This window comes from Haliotis rubra, unplaced genomic scaffold, assembly GCF_003918875.1.
Source record: "Haliotis rubra isolate DU_JTF1 unplaced genomic scaffold, ASM391887v1 Scf46, whole genome shotgun sequence".
NCBI lineage: Eukaryota > Metazoa > Mollusca > Gastropoda > Lepetellida > Haliotidae > Haliotis > Haliotis rubra.
In genome coordinates, this window is record NW_025767146.1 from 1,877,134 (window position 1) to 1,894,227 (window position 17,094).

Genomic DNA, 17,094 nt, shown 5'->3' on the forward strand with positions numbered 1-17,094 from the left:
AAACGTCTAAACAGGCGTCAGACAACTGGCCATCGAATTACAAGAAGAGTGGAGAAGAATTCCGCAAGAACGACTTCGTCGACTTATCCAGTCTGTACCGAGTTGCTGCCGAGAAGTAATTGCTGCCAATGGTGGCCATACAAAGTGCTGACTCTGACGCCATCTTGTGGACAGAAACACAACAATAAAGCCTGCTGTTGTGTTGGCGAACTGTTTGTTTATAGACGTGTGAATTTTCACCTTTTTACCATTGAAATTACATGAAATAATTGCTCTTAAACTAACGCAATAAATTCTTCTAAACCGACTAGAGTGTATCAGTAGCTATAACGGTATATACATTTCGGCAGTTAGACTGTTAAGTGACACATGACATGTTTCTTTGTCATCTGCAGATGAATGGCATATCGTTCCTGTATGTGGATATTGATGAATACATTCCTCGAATAAGGTAATAGCCTTATAGTATAGTTATAACTTTAGTCGGTATTAATTTTCATATTTGTATTTTGTTTTTATTCATCTGTTGTAGCATTCGGCAGAATCATTCCACTTCATTTTCTTTCGCCGTAAAAGTTCTTAGATGAGACAGGCACCATTCACCAGGTCGACGTCTCACTAGACTGTGTGAATATGAATCACGTTGGCAATCTATAAAATGTCTAGATATTTGTCTTGTTATAAATTCACTAAAACAGATCGTGTGTTCTTTATAAAGTTCCAAATGTATAAATACATCAATACATTTATTAGGAGTATAAGACAAAACTATAAAGACGTACATTGACTTCGATGTTTTTCAGTCCTAACATTTTGTATCAATGGCAGATGAAGTTCAGCTTCAAATTGTGTTCATTTGTTATCATAATAGTGAAAAAGACGTCATCTTTGTTGATCAATATAAAGATATACATATTATATTTATACTACCAATTGCGCTTGCGGGTGGCGCAGCAGAGATCGCAACCCAGCCAAGAATTCTGGGATATCATCCGGGTACTCGCGGGGAAAAACAATAACAAACGCAACAACCAGTCTCGGGGAATTGCTCTGGATCAGTGTCCCTTTAACACAACACATTAGATAATCGATCAAGTTGAACAAAACTGACGACAACGACACCTCAAAATACACCCCCACTTGATGAATGAATTCGGGTAATTAGTCTAATCACTCAAACAGAACAACAGCCGCCATACATATAACGAGTCATCTAAAAGCCAGCTCTACAGAAACACACAGATAACCACGATTAACTATCGCCACTTGGGTATGACAAATACCCTTATAAATCCGATAACTGCCAACAGAATTAAAGGACACTAAATATCACTGAGTGAGTATATGGGACCACGATAGCCTACTACACAGGCACTTGGCCCGAAATTACCTCTTGGTAAATAATGAAAGCACGTCTAATGAAGACCCTTTGGATTACTTGTAGTTGTTATACAATATTATCTGGTCATCATTTGATGTTATTCAATATACACTGTACTTTTGTTTTCGTGTTCTGATTGTAAAATGTGTTCATTATTGTGATGATGGTGTTGAAAGGATTTATTGTAAAATTATATTTGTAAAAGATAGTTGATGTCCAGACAAGGGAAGAAAAGCGTTGCTCCTCGCTATATAGGGACATTGGAAATGTTCACGTATGTGCACGTGAAGAGTCTGAGAAGAAGCGTACGTAAAAGGAGATAGAGATAAGGTGAATATTAACTGTAAATTTCGGTTTCTTTGATTCACTTTGATTCAAAATTATGTTTTCAACATGATTGCAATCACAAACACAAGTGTTACATAAGTGTCAAATGTCCGAACCAAACATACACATACATGACCAGCGTTGAGCAGATACTGCTGCGATGGCCATATATACAACATTGCTGATTCAGGTGCGTGTTTCGTGGAGTATGAACGTGAATATCAGAAGACCAGTGTCAATTTCCATTGCTAACGTTTTGCATACAATGCCTCATGCCAGTCACGTCCGTCAGTTGAGCGTGGTGTTTGAGGCGTATATGGGCATGGACGGCTTTATGAGACCACTGTCCGACTGTCGTGCACCACGTCAAGCATTTGAACGTCATGGAACCGGCACAGACGGAGGACGCCACTGGTCAGATTCGAGTGGAGAACAACGAGCCCCCCGATGAAGCACTGACTCTGTGTCCACTAAACAAAGGAAAGGGTGTGGAAAAATTACCAGCTTTCTGTACCGAACATGCGTTTTCATCTGATGAAAAACAAGATGGAAGCAGTGTCACTTTGCCCACAACGCACATTGACCCACCTGCATTGGTGGCATCGCTTCACGGAGAGAGAATTGAGCCATCTCATCAGGCAGGTAAGGGTAGTATCAAGTTTACATCAGAAAGAACTGACATCACTGATGTGGAATCATGTATCCCTAGTGGAGACGGTCGCTCTTCCCCAGCTACACTTCCAGTAGAGGAGATAGAACAACCAGCTACAGGAGAGTGTGATGGAGGTGACTCGACCCCGAAACCCCGGACATGCGGACCTTACAGGAAGTATCTAGTTGTAGTCGGGTCTTTCTTCTCCAATGCCATCCTCGAGGGGTCTTTCAATGCCTTCGGTGTACTTTACACCGACATTTGGAAACATTTCGGCGGGTCAAAAAGCAGTGTAGCATTAGTCGGTTCACTGTTCGTCTCTCTTCCTCTTATCGGCGGGGCTATGGCAAGTCTCGTCACTGTCAAACTTGGATGTCGGACCGCGGCCATGGTAGGTGGGGTCGTCACAGCACTTGGAATATTGGCTAGCGTGTTTGTACAGTCGTTGGGTCTGATGTACCTGACGTTTGGTTGTATTGCCGGGATAGGAGCTTCCTTGCCTTACCTGTCAGCCTCCGTTATACTTGGTCAGAATTTCAGGAGTAAACTGGGTCTAGCTTCTGGGATCTCGGAGTGTGGTGGCGGAATGGGGACGGTGTTCATGCCCATGGTGTTTGAGACACTGTTAGTGACCTATGGATGGAGAGGAACGCTCATGATTCTGTCTGCCATCGTGCTTAATGTGTGTGTATGTGGTGCCCTCTATCAGTCAATATCGCCTCCGAAAACCGAGAAAAACCGACTGAAAAAAGAAAAGTTTGAACAATTTGTCGGCGAAAGCACATATCCAAGGGAAAATATTTCACCGTATATTCTTCAAAGTTACTACAATGGCAGTGTTGTCACCACCGACAAAGAGAAAAACTTTGATTTTACCCAAGGAGATTGTTTGAAAGAAATCACGAAAGCCTGCTCTTCGAAGTTCAGCCTACATATTTTTACCAATTCCGAGTATATACTATACACTTTTGCTGTGTTTTTCTTCAACCTGTGGGTCGGTGTCCCATATGTGTACCTGTCTGACAAGGCCATAGAACACGGTGTGGATAAGGAGAACGCGTCCTTACTGCTGTCCATCATAGGTGCATCACAGCTAGTTGGCTGCCTCACAGCCGGGGCCGTTGTGGACAACAGGAAAATTGATAAGATCACCATGTTTGGTGTCACCTCAGCTCTATCTGGCACTGCCCTGGCACTTATGCCTCGATTCTCTACGTTCGCACCACTTGCAGTTTTGGCAGCAGTGTTTGGCTTGTTCTCTGCGCCTGTAGACTCCATGAGTCTGGTGATGCTGACGGATATCCTTGACTCGAAACAGCTCAGCTCCGGGTTTGGCTACATTATGACTCTAAAGGGCTTCGGGGAACTACTTGGCCCGCCTATTGCAGGTAGGTGGATGGTTATCAAGAGTATCAGGGTTGAACCTGCTTCAGATATGTGCCACTAAAAATAGTTTTCTTGGTTGCAAGAAACCCGTGAAGGTCCGGGTTCGAATTGGTCTTCAGAAACCCATGCTTGTTGTAAGAGGCGACTAGCGGGATCGGGTGGTCAAGCTCGCTGACTTGATTGACAAATGCCATCGTGTCCCAATTGCGTAGACCGATGCTGATGATGTTGATCACTGAATTGTCTGGTTCAGACTCGATCATTTACAGACCGCCGCCGTATAGTTGGAATATTGCATTTGCGGCGTTAAACAACCAACCAACTTGGTTGCAAGAGAGTGAATAGTAATTGAGGAAAGAGGGGTGTACTTGTTACTTGGCAACTTGTATCGGGTCTAAGAAGTGTTGTATTTAGCATTGCACTATCTTAATAGAGAACATACTCCAGTCATTGTTTAGGTTCAGTTGCATCCTCGATTCGAACCCATACACACAGAGAAGCACCAAGTCGCCAGCGTATATAGTATTACAGTTGTTACTGTACTTAGAAAGTGTAATCCAAGTATACCGTTTGTTACGTGTGACCACTTTCTGAAAGACATTGTGTATTCACAGCTTTCGGTCGTGGTAGCTGCGCCAATTTACACTTGTCAGGAGGTGCGTGGTTTAGGCTATATATTGTCGGATTTCTATTTTTGGATAAGATCGCAAGCTTATCAGCAATGATATATTCATCGGAACAACTATCCATTTCAGTCACGTACAATCGAAACGAGACAGAAGATGAAAACAACGTGACAGTTTTTCAGATAACAACCTTTTTTGTGTGGATAACAGTTATAGTATGACCAGAAATGATTGAGAATTTTAGGAATATGTTTAATTGGATTTCTAGTATAAACAACCGTGACCAGCTATCAAGTGCTTGGTTTCATTCAAGAGAGACAACTCCGTTAATCCTTTTTCATTAGTTTGTGAAGAGTCATCCTCCTTTGTTTACTTGCTAGCAGACGACATTTTCAGTGATCCTCAATATGGATGATTTAGAAAACAGGAAGTTGATTTTAGAGTATTATAACAAGGACATCAGACCAGCTAAAGTGATTTCAAGTAGAACAGGCATCCCTTTGTCCACTGTTTATCGTGTTTTGAAAAATATTGCAAATTGATATGGCACTGATCAAGAGAGAGGCGCAGGTAGGCCCAGAAAATTTACTGTCGGTGACAGGAGGCGGCTTGGTATTCTTGTTTCTAAAAGCAAACGAAGGAGTTTAGAAAACTTATGGCTGGATATGATTGATAGAGGAACTGTGGCTGTCTGTAAGGAGACACTTAGAACTGAGCTGCATGCAATGGGTTGGCAGAAAAGTCGAGGAATTCCATCACCGATCATGAAACCTGAACATAAGGAGCGAAGGTTGAACTGGTGCTTACAACATAGAAATTTTATCTGGGACAATGTGATTTTCTCAGATGAAAGTTCTGTGTGGCTGTTTTCTTATACACTGAAATTCTGGACCAGACAAACTGAAAAACCTTTGTATCAGCGCCCAAAGTACAGTCCGAAATTTAACGTGTGGGGTGGCATATCTGTGTTAGGGGCAACGCCCCTCTGTGTATTTGAAGGGAATATGAACAGTGAGCGGTACACAGATATTCTCGAGGGACATTTACTTCCATCTGCTCACTTGTTCTATGGACATTTCTGGATTTTCCAGCAGGACAACGACCCAAAACATCGTTCAAAGCATTCACAGGCCTGGTTTCGGAACCAAAATATGACATTATTAGATTGGCCAAGCTATAGCCCTGACCTAAATCCAATAGAAAATGTTTGGGGACTTATGAAGGAAGGTGTCAATAAGAAAAATCTGACAAATATTGCTGAAATGAAAGAAGAGGTGGTCCGATATTGGGACAGCATGGACCACAACTTTCTAACTTCTTTGATCAGTAGTATGCCCCGCCGCATTGAAACCTGCATTGCTGCCCATGGTGACTTGACAAAATACTTACTGTTCACCTATCTTTGAATCTGGAGTTATGTTCTGCTAATATTCACATTTAATACGTGAGTAATGAGTGAAAGAAAAAGAAATTTACAATCTTTAAATTCTCAATAATTTCTGGTTGTACTGTACTTCATTCTTTGTATGGAAGAATCTTCGTCCCGTTATCAATGACCCGTATCGAGAAATAACAAAAATATATACATCTTTACATAAAGTAGTAAATTGACTGAGTATAAACGACAAATGACATGGCCATTTGTTGTGTTAAGCCGTAATTTGGGTCGACAGACACATGTGGTTGTTGACGGTGACGTATGCGCCGTCCAAGGATAGCCTGACATGTTCGATGGGTGACAAGTCTGGACTGAGTGCTGGCCATGGCAAGGTGGTCATGTTCATCTGTTGGAAGTACTCAGTACCAATACGAACATTGCTTACTCTTGCGTTTTCATCCTGAAACACAAACCACAATGTCCACGTCGGCAAATGGCACCACGCGTGCCTCCAAGGTGTTGTCACGGTAGTACTGCCTCCAGGGTGTTGTCACGGCATCACTGCCTCCAGGATGTTGTCACGGTAGTACTGCCTCCAGGGTGTTGTCACGGCAGTACTGCCTCCAGGATGTTGTCACGGTAGTACTGCCTCCAGGGTGTTGTCACGGTAGTACTGCCTCAAAGATGTTGTCAAGGTAGTACTGGCTCCAGGATGTTGTCACGGTAGTACTGCCTCCAGGGTGTTGTCACGGTAGTACTGCCTCCAGGGTGTTGTCACCGTAGAACTGCCTCCAGGGTGTTGTCACGGTAGTACTGCCTTCAGGATGTTGTCACGGTAGTACTGCCTCCAGGATGTTGTCACGGTAGTACTGCCTCCAGGGTGTTGTCACGGTAGTACTGCCTCCAGGATGTTGTCACGGTAGTACTGCCTCCAGGGTGTTGTCACGGTAGTACTGCCTTCAGGATGTTGTCACGGTAGTACTGCCTTCATGATGTTGTCACGGTAGTACTGCCTCCAGGGTGTTGTCACGGTAGTACTGCCTCCAGGGTGTTGTCACGGTAGTACTGCCTCCAGGGTGTAGTCATGGTTGTACTGCCTCCAGGGTGTTGTCACGGTAGTACTGCCTCCAGGGTGTTGTCACGGTAGTACTGCCTCCAGGGTATTGTCACCGTAGTACTGCCTCCAGGGTGTTGTCACGGTAGTACTGCCTCCAGGGATGTTGTCATGGTAGTCACGGTAGTACTGCCTCCGGGATGTTGTCACGGTAGTACTGCCTCCAGGGTGTTGTCACGGTAGTACTGCCTCCAGGATGTTGTCACGGTAGTACTGCCTCCAGGATGTTGTCACGGTAGTACTGCCTCCAGGGTGTTGTCACGGTAGTACTGCCTCCAGGATGTTGTCACGGTAGTACTGCTTCCAGGGTGTTGTCACGGTAGTACTGCCTCCAGGATGTTGCGTGGACGATGCGTGTCAAAAATGTTTGAGCTTACAACAATATCAGAACAAACAACTGTAAGTCTGTATTTTTATCACTGATCTGTACAGCAACATACTGACACGTTTCACAGTAAAGTGAGTTTTACCCCGACCATGTTCAGGTGCACATCATGACATACGCTTGCACGAAATTCATAACACGTCGTCAATGGAATAATCATTTTCTAAATCCCTATAGAATCATACAAATTTGGCAAAAATTATCAAACCAAAGTAAAATATTTCCCACAAATAGTACTTAAAGTTGATACAAATCATATGTACATTTGTACCATCACTGTACGCGTACCAGTCTAATATATTGTTGACGCCATAAGAGGCTGAATATGACGTAAGGTCAGAATAACATCATTATTAAAAAGGACGACTTTGCTGAAGATCGATTCGACGATTGTAATTTCTAAGACGGCAGTCGTGAGGAGTGTTGTGTTTTTCTAAAGGGGTGCTCGAAAGGATTCAGAAACAATAAAACAGGTTTCACACTCAGATTATCAGATTGATTTAACGAAACGAGTGAAAGAATGGATGTATTACTCTCGGTCTCAATCGAAAACTGGAAGATACCGGTTTCGCTATTTCTTACGAGGTGGGGCCACTCGCTGGTAGAACAGCCAGGTGTGTGAGTTGCACGTGTGGTGTGCGAGTTGCACGTGTGAAATTGAAATTTCACTGCACACGCTTGTTGATTACCTGGCTGTTCTACCCTCAAGTGGTCCCCTCGTAAAAAAATAGCGAAAAGTGACAACAAAATAATAATCGTTTGTTAAACAACTTTTTTATTCGGGTGTCCAAAATTATTAGACAAATCATCAGAGTTGGTCTGTCGATTTCATGTGACTGTGCAAAATTTGAGTTTGTTGCTATTATTAGATTTTGTGTTAGTGAGCAATCCATCGGTCTCAGATGAAATCAAACGGACTGTACCCCAAGGTAAAAAATAGTGACGCATAAAGATAATAAAATACTAACACTCATCCCGTCGGGGTCCAACTGTACTCTTCTCCTTGACAATCTGTTCCTTTGTGCACTTTAATAAGAAGTTCCACTCGGTTTGGCAAAATCAAAACAAGAACTTGAAATGAAGGAAACCAGTGAGACTGTGTGCTCCATATACTACTCAAAAAAAGAAACGCATAACACAGATTTTCAGGTCTAGTCTCTTTAGGATGAATCACAAACATTAATTACTTCAATATTTTGTTAACCAAAACCTCCTTGACCCCTTGCCGAGTTTGAATCTCTTGGTGCAGAAAACGATCGATGAAACGCAACCCAAACCGATTTTTAGGAATAAATGTCACATAAGACACGGGTTAACATAAATTAACGTTTTTGTCGGACACGTGCACTTCGTGTACGATAGGCAATAAACCCCCCCGGCTCTGACCATGTTAGTGACAGTTTTTTAAAAGTGTAGTTGCCGTGTAAAGTCATGCCTAGACTTACTGGGGCTCCACGAAATAATGCGTTTGGACATTTGGAGGCTGGTGAATCACACTCTGCGGTGGCAAGGCGCCTACACGTATCCCAGAACACAATAGGAAGACTGTGGTATCGTTTTCAACAGCATGGGACCACACGGGATAGACCGCGCGTTACCACGCCCACCTAAGATAGATTCATCCGTTTACGGCACTTACAAGACTGATTCCTTACGGCATCCTTTACCACAAACTCATTGCCTGGGCTCCGGAGAATCTCAGACCAGACAGTTAGGAATCGTCTACGTGACGCCGGTATTCGTCCCAGAAGACCAGCACGAGGAGTCATCCTCACTCGACAACATCATCTTCTACGACGACAATGGTGTGTCCACCATCAGCCATGGCATATACAGAGATGGAGAACTGTCATTTTCAGTGAAGAGTCACGGTTTATACTGATACGTCTAGACGGGAGATCACGCGTGTGAAGACGACTTCATGAACGTTTTTCGGCAAACTGTGTTCAGTTAGTCGACAGATTTGGCGGGAATAGTGTTATGGTGTGGGCGGAAATTTCATACAGTGGTAGGACAGATCTTGTTCAAATTCAGGGGAATCTCACAGCTCGACATTATTGTGATGAGGTCATCAGGTCACACGTCATTCCGTTCATGAACAGACAAAACGTCATTTTTCAACACGATAATGCCCGACCACACAGCAAGGTTGACTACGGTGTTCCTGGCACAGAACAACATTCAGGTGATCTGAACCCGACTGAACACTTGTGGGACGAACTGGATAGACGTGTCGTCGACGTCATCCACAGCCACAGACTCTTCCTGATTTGTTTTTGGCGTTGCGAGACGCCACCCAGGCCTGTCATCCAGAATCTGATTCTGTCCATGGGTAGACGGTGTCAGGCTGTGACTGACTCTAATGGTGGTCATTATAGTTACTGATTTCGTCTGACCTTGACCTTCATTTACAGTGCGATTTACTGTTTATCTTGTCTACACTGACTGCTGTAATGATTGCAGTAACTCTGTCCCATGTGCATGTCATGTGATGCTCATATTTTCACATAAAACATTGACAACAATGTGTGCTATGCGTTTCTTTTTTACTACATTAAATCTGTGCATGAAGATTCACAAACTCTCCACTAGGACGGGCAAGAGGGATGATTTCAACCTTCCAGTAGCAAACTTTCCCTTTCCGACACATCATTCCAGTAGCTGCAGCTGTTGGTATTCACAACTCTTGACGTACAACCAAGCATGCTCTTTTTCTCTCAGATTTGAAAAAGCAGCAAACCATTCTTGCTCAGAGGTTGTTCAAGGTTGCAACACTAAAGCTTTCAAAACGTTTTATGGTAGATATATGGAGCAGACTTTAAACTTTGAACGACTCTGCATTTGGCAGATTTCTTATGGGAGAGGAAAAGAGTTTTGTCACAATTATTTACATGCACGTATTTGTGACAGGCGCTACCGGTGGGGCAGGTGACGATTACCTGTTTGTAAACACTTGGTATAATACTATTCGGCGGATCCAGAAAGGGAGCGCCCCCCTTCATAATCTATGGTCATCCCCCTTCTCCAAAATCCGGGATCCGCCCCTGCTATTGTAGGGCGATTCATTAACCATTCTCATGATATAGTCAGTATCGTTCGATTGACTCTGGTCTTGGCAGTGATTTCTTGTGGGTGTGGATAGGGTTTTGATCCTTATAGAGACAAGCATATGGAGTATGAAACAATACCTTTCTTTCATTCATGCACTATGGCAAGACAACCTGTGACAAAGTATTTGGGCAACGTCGAGGCACGGGCTTAATTTGACGTTAGAAAGCAGTATACGGTACACAGATTACGCAGTATATGAAAAAAAAAACATTATTCAGATTAAAAAGTTAGTGAATGATAACCATGACTGATTGAACAACCTTATCTGAGCTATTCAAACGTGACAATCGGCCTTTGTTATATTTGAGCGTGGAAGTTATACTCCCTTTAAAGTTTACGCTTAGTGCAAAACAAGAGCAGATACGTACTATCTGATACAGCCAATAAGTGGCGTAAAGCCAGATTTGCTCATTACTATCCAGTAATGTATTTCCAAGTGTTAACACATGTGTGTGCGTGTTTGACAGGACTGCTGTATGACGGATCGGGGAATTATGACAACACCTTCTATGCCGCTGGAGGAAGTATGATTGCGTGTGGTGTGCTCTACCGTCTACTCTCCAAGGTGAAGGTCGGACGTTGCACTCATCTCTCTCCACGAGTTGCTGCTGACGCTCCAGAAGTCTTCTTGAAATGATGTTGGACAGTCAGCACCGAGGGATACGTACTTACACCACGATCCAGGCGTCGTCAGATACCTGTCATCGCATGCAACCTTCCTTATCCAATGATTTCAGCACGTTGCACTTGTAGATAGTCGGTTTTACACACACCATTTAGGGGGTTATGGTCTCATAAATAAAACGGTGAAGCACGGTTGATATTTTGTATACATTTAGCTAGCAGATTATATGATTATCACGTTTGCGCATGCTATAAACAAGACTGTCAGTTTTTGTAGCCATTCTGTACAAACCAAAACATACCAAAAGAGCTATGATTACACAATTACATTTAGAAAGTGGTCAAATGTAACATATGTTATATTTACACTTATCAGAGGGGCACACAAAGTCAGCAGGAAGTCGCGGTGACTGAGCGTGTTAGGGGGCTGACTTTGTGTGCTGGCGATTGGGTGCCTGACTCTGAGGGTGTGGGTTCGAACTCCAGGTAGGACTCAACCCCAAAAGTACTAGAATTTGTAGTTTACAAAGAAAGGGTAATCCCAAATAGAACATATGTTATACCAAAAGAGACCCAACCATTGTCATATTCAGTTAATAAGTAACAACTTTCGATCAGTAAATCCCAAAGTCGAGCTTGGTGTCCTGGGAAACCATAATGAAGAATCCAGAAAGATACAACAGAGGTTAATTTCAGTATGGTGGTTTCAAGGAGATATTTTCAAACATATTCACGATATATTGAAGGAAGATCATTGGTAGGATAAATAGAATTTCAACTAGTAGTTTTAGAGGATTGTGGAAGTCATCTATCTTTAAAAGAGCTCTAAGTGCATGACCTATGCCCTAGGTCGAATAACAAAATGTGACTGGCATCAAACGCTGCTAAAATATGCCAAAGTCTGACAGTTGGAAGAACTGATGTCTTACTGCATGTATAGTTACGCATGGATTAATTCAGTGTACTTCACTGCAAATGGCGAAATGAGAGGTTGAACGAAACTTAATCGCAGCAGGACTGAAAAAAAAAACGACACAGAGACAAAATCGTCTCATTAATTGCACAACATCTACCGTTACATCCCTTTCCTAGGCAGCCCTCCTGTGAACATAGAGTCTTGTGGAGGGTGCTGCTCACACAGACCACCATATTCGGCAAAGATTTGGATGGGCTGGGTAAAAAAAATAGGGATGGACTGTCAACTGATGGCGTTATATTGTATTTACAGATGAACTAAGGCTTTGAATACACAATGCCATTTAGAACAAAGATGACTGAAAACTCTAACTCTGGGTGGTATGCTAGGACTGCAATTCTTGACCCCGATATGGATGGATGTGGTTGTGTTATTGTGTGGGGTTGCATCACACATGAAAGGTGAACTAAACTGGTTATTGCGAATGGACATTTAACTGGCCAGCGATATGCTGACGAAAATATAAGTCCTGTCGTTGTTCCATTCGCTGGAAGTATCAGAGAGTTCGCACTGCAAGATGACAATGCCATATCCTATCGTGCCAATGTCGTCAACGATCATCTCCGATGAGAAGGCATGCTGACATTGGACTGTTCCGTCCTGACATCTGTGAGACCTCCATACGCGGACAGTGTATGCAAGAGACCCCGCACCGCCAACGTGGATCACGCTGAGGTAGGTTTTCGGGCAGAATGGCGGGAAATATTGAGGGCATTCAAACGCAATTTTATCAACAGTATGCCACGAAGTTGTGGTTCATGTATTGCCCAACACAATGTTGTCCTACAGGCTCGAAATGAATTCTAATCAGTTATCATCATAACTTCTCCCCTCTCATTTTATCAGTGCTCTGATGTTTTTGGTCAGTAGTGAGTGCGTATTCCTGAGTCCAAGGTCAATGTATTGTACAAATCTTCCCTCACTACTGTCACACTCACCCTCAAGCATGCGTGCAGGCACACAATTCATAAGGGTTAAGGAACTACACCAAGACATCAGACAATGAATAAAAAAGGATAATGATGAATGAACATTCTAGACACTGCAACACCACTGCTAGTGGTAAAAAACAAAATAAAGCAGGCTGCCTTCAAAGTTTATTCTCATGAGACAATAAAACGTGTAGTAAGTATTGTACAGGGATAAGCAATTGGATTTCAAAAGTTGAAGTGAAAAGTTAGAAATAGAGATAACACAGCAAATTGTTTATATATTCTCATAAACAACCTGGTTAAATAAAATGTCATACAAGTCATACTGCTGAATAACAAGACACGCTATTGTCATCCACAAGTACATTATGCCCCCTCGGGTACAAAATAATAAAATAACAACACTAAAACAAATATAATAAACATGTTCAACAACTTTGATGCATAACAAAATCGTTCTGCTTCTCACACTGTCAGCTCCCTGTGTTCCTATGCCCTGTGTCCATTGTACCTATGCCTGTAACTTATGCCCTGCCTGTCTTTGGCCTGCCCCTCTTAAACTTCTATATGACGATCCTAGCATTCCTCTCTTCCAGACAGTCATTTATTGCTCAGATCAATGTGTGGAACAAAGCCCTGTTATCAACTGTGCTGAAGTTGGTGAGGTAGAAAAAGCTTTACTGCTTCTAATTTTTATGACAATTCCATTCAATGACACACAAAATGGACATACCTTTACGACTATTGTTACTTCAATATCTTAAAATAGTCTCATAACCAGAAACAGAAGGTGTGTATGTATGTTTGTAAAGGTACCTTCATTTCAACCATATTTTCATAGAACACTCCACTTCAATGAGTTGTCACTGGTAAACTCTACATTTTCTCTATGGCTAACTATGATAACCAGGGCTATTCATCTGTATCATTCACTGATGGCGTTGGCATTAGAGGGGATGTACAATATATTCCAGGCAGACCAGGTACGGGACCTTCTAGGAACAGGGAGGTACAGCATGACAGTTTTATGGGTACATCAGGATTGCTTAACACACAACTATGCAGTGATAGAAAAAATACACATCTGGCTTCGTAAGTCATACTTATCTCGCTACGCGGACATCACATAACATGAGTCGTCAGATCTGTGATGTGACGCTTGACCAGCACTCTAACATGAATACATCTTATAATCACATCGCCTTCTGGGCCATATCACAGCTCCGCTTGAGACAAAAGCACTCTGGGTGTCTCACTCGGACTGTCACCGTACATTCAGTTTCCAGCTAAGCAACTGGACAACCTACATCTGCTGATGCACTAAAGACAATGACTGCTTGAGCAACAGCCATGTCCACTCCAACAAAACATTATCAAAGGTATATTTCAACAATTTAGCCAAGCTAATGAGATAGCAGTACATGCAAGTTATTTTGCAGGCAAATTCAGACAAAACTCAAGAGGCCTGTGCTAGTTATATAACATGCAGAGGCTTATTGAGGTGCAGGCAATAGAGCATTTCATAGAGGGGATCTCTGGTATCACAGCAGCAGGTGAGCAAGCAAAGGAGACGTGGCTAGTGCTGTTCAAGCACTGAGTGTGGCAAGAGATGACCAAGCTGCAGGCATATATGGTTAAGGCAGTAAAGTAGCATTATTGAACACTTCACAGTTTCAGCAAGGTCACAAAATACTTAGCTATCTGATCATACCCTAAAATACTGCAATACATCATATTATGCTCATAATACTTTCTCTGCCTCTAGTTTGTATTTTTATGGCTCAGTACAAAATGCCAACCAAATTTAAGATAACCAGACAGTGTGATACAGACTTGTTATGCCACTGTAAGATTTCCATTTCCCAGTAGAGAGTTATTACAGAACAGTTCATGATGTATTGTTCAGTGGCACTGTATGTTCAAACTGACCAGACATGGCACTTAACCAGCAGTGAAAGCAAAGGCAGACAAACTTGTACATTGGAATGACCTATTCTGTAATACATTCACATCATAACACAGCTTCAGCTCTGAAGGCAAGATACCGTGACAATTTCCTGAGACATTTCTTATCCATGTAGCCGACATCCTGATGTCATCTATCAACAATACAACCATCAGTCAGATCTACAGCCAACTTCATCACACAGATCTATCCACTATCAACCTCTAACAGTCCACACAGCGTGTCACATCACTAACATGTTCCACCAGATGTCTCACTTACCGATCCACAAAAACACATGGAAAACACGAAAATCACTGTATTTCAATGCTTCACAGAGAGCCTAGGAATAGAAATAAAAGAGACACCAAAGATAAGAACATAATTTGATTGGAGATATGCTCAACTGCTGGTCTATTATTATCAATGAAGTTATTATGTCAAAATGTATTTTTGTTCAACCCAAGAGCGCCTTTTTCCAAAGCCAATTGACCAAAACTTGACCCCGGTGTACAGCTTGAGTAGCTTAACTTCCAGTTTATCAGTTAACACAACACCAGTGTAAAATCTGTCTTATATAAGATTATTTTTTACAAAGCTATGAAAGGGTTCCCGTTGTACTTTCAATGCTAGACTTTTCTCTAAGAGTCTCATTTCACAACAATATTGACCCACTTCCTACAGCTGTGAAAACTGACATTGAGGGACATGTTGAATACAAAAGTTAGTCAACTATCGAGCTCAAGCATCTACACAGAGCCATTGACGTTTTAAAGAAGATTTGCATTTGTAGTTGAAATGCAGCTCTAATCACTCAAGAAATCACACTTACTCAAAGATTCAAACAGCTCTATGTTTTACTGATATTCTTCATTTGATTATCATCACACCAGTTAGAACAGTTCACAACATAGTTTAGACATTTTCTATAGTATTCTGAACGAGTTGAAGCAAACTATAAGGGCAAATGTACATGCACATCAATAGTAATACCTCCGTGATTTCTGATCTACATAACAAGCTAATGCTCTGATGTTTTTCCGCTAATCATTTTGGGTCTACAGTTAGACAACCCCAGCAAACACAAATTCATGTGATATCCTACATAAGGAAAAATACCCATTTCATGGAATACACAATTCTCCAACACATGCACATGGTTTAACCAGACTGAATATAAGACGGCCCAGGTTACAAACACAGAAAGATAATTCAAACAACAAGTAACTGAATAACTGTTTCAGACAACTCTCTTCCTTGAGTGCTGCTGAAAACCTTGTTGGTCTGGGAGGACTGTTTGGAATTAACTCACTGGGGGGAACTGATATCAGAATACCTGTGTCTATGTCTAAACAAACGTGTATTTAGCCAACAAGTTAATTTAAAAAGACAATAAATCTCAAAACGCATTTTCAAAACATCCAGTGAATTTAGATAAAGAACTCGAATGCAAGATGACATATACCAACGTTCAACAGTGATCAGTTACAAACAACTACGAGACTTATACTCTCTTTCTGGGTGTCAGAAAACCTAAAGTGACCAACACTCTCACATGCAGAGCTAGTCAAACAACTGAGGTGACAGCACATGCATGAGATGATATTGTAATATTTGTAAAATATGTAAATAATATATACAGAAACTACCTCCCTAATATTCACACAGTACTACTCTAGAATGTGCATAATATGAGTAGAGATAAAATAACATGGAATTCAAAACACACAGAGTGAAAGATGTCACATACGAGTGTGACAGAAAAACTGTATCAGATTATGTTAAAGGTGCATGTATTTGTCTTCCCTGGCCTAGGTTGTTTTTTTTTGCATATTCTGAATAGAGAAATATTTCTTAACACAATGTTTAATTCCTATACAAAACATGCCACTGATCATGATGTAGCTGTATTTATACAAGCTCTCGACACTGAACTATAGTTCCTCTCCACAGAGTCTAACACGTGCATCCTTCCACCGACTAGAACCTGGCAGTATACGCATTGCATCAACATTTATGTTCTCATGAATGTAATGGAATTTTGATGCATAGAACAAAAACAGTTCTTTTGACCTCGTTCAAAAAATGAAGTCATCAATCAATGAAATTGTTACATGAAACAGCAGCATGATCAGGGCCCAGTTCTACAAAGCAAACTTGGTACTACAACTGTGGTAAGTCTGTGTTGAGGTATGCGTGTTACCTTCACTTTGTGGAAATGGACCCAGGTAAGTCATCAAAACGTCCTCAGATCAGC

At 41.9% G+C, this 17,094-nt stretch overlaps 2 protein-coding genes across 2 annotated transcripts in view; one reads left to right on the forward strand and one right to left on the reverse strand.

The window, feature by feature from the left end:
- Positions 1 to 2,091: 2,091 nt before the first annotated feature.
- Positions 2,092 to 11,175, forward strand: LOC124290213 (monocarboxylate transporter 12-like). Its single transcript, XM_046726925.1, has 2 exons — positions 2,092 to 3,748; positions 10,828 to 11,175. Exons 1-2 carry the CDS (start codon positions 2,092 to 2,094, stop codon positions 10,995 to 10,997), a joined length of 1,827 nt encoding a protein of 608 aa, XP_046582881.1. The 3' UTR covers positions 10,998 to 11,175.
- LOC124290263 (monocarboxylate transporter 12-B-like) overlaps positions 2,285 to 17,094 on the reverse strand; it is a 38,088-nt gene continuing 23,278 nt past the window's right edge. The window contains exon 4 of the transcript XR_006901877.1: positions 2,285 to 2,296. The gene's annotated coding sequence lies outside the window, so the exon portion shown is untranslated. The remainder of the gene's footprint in view (positions 2,297 to 17,094) is intronic.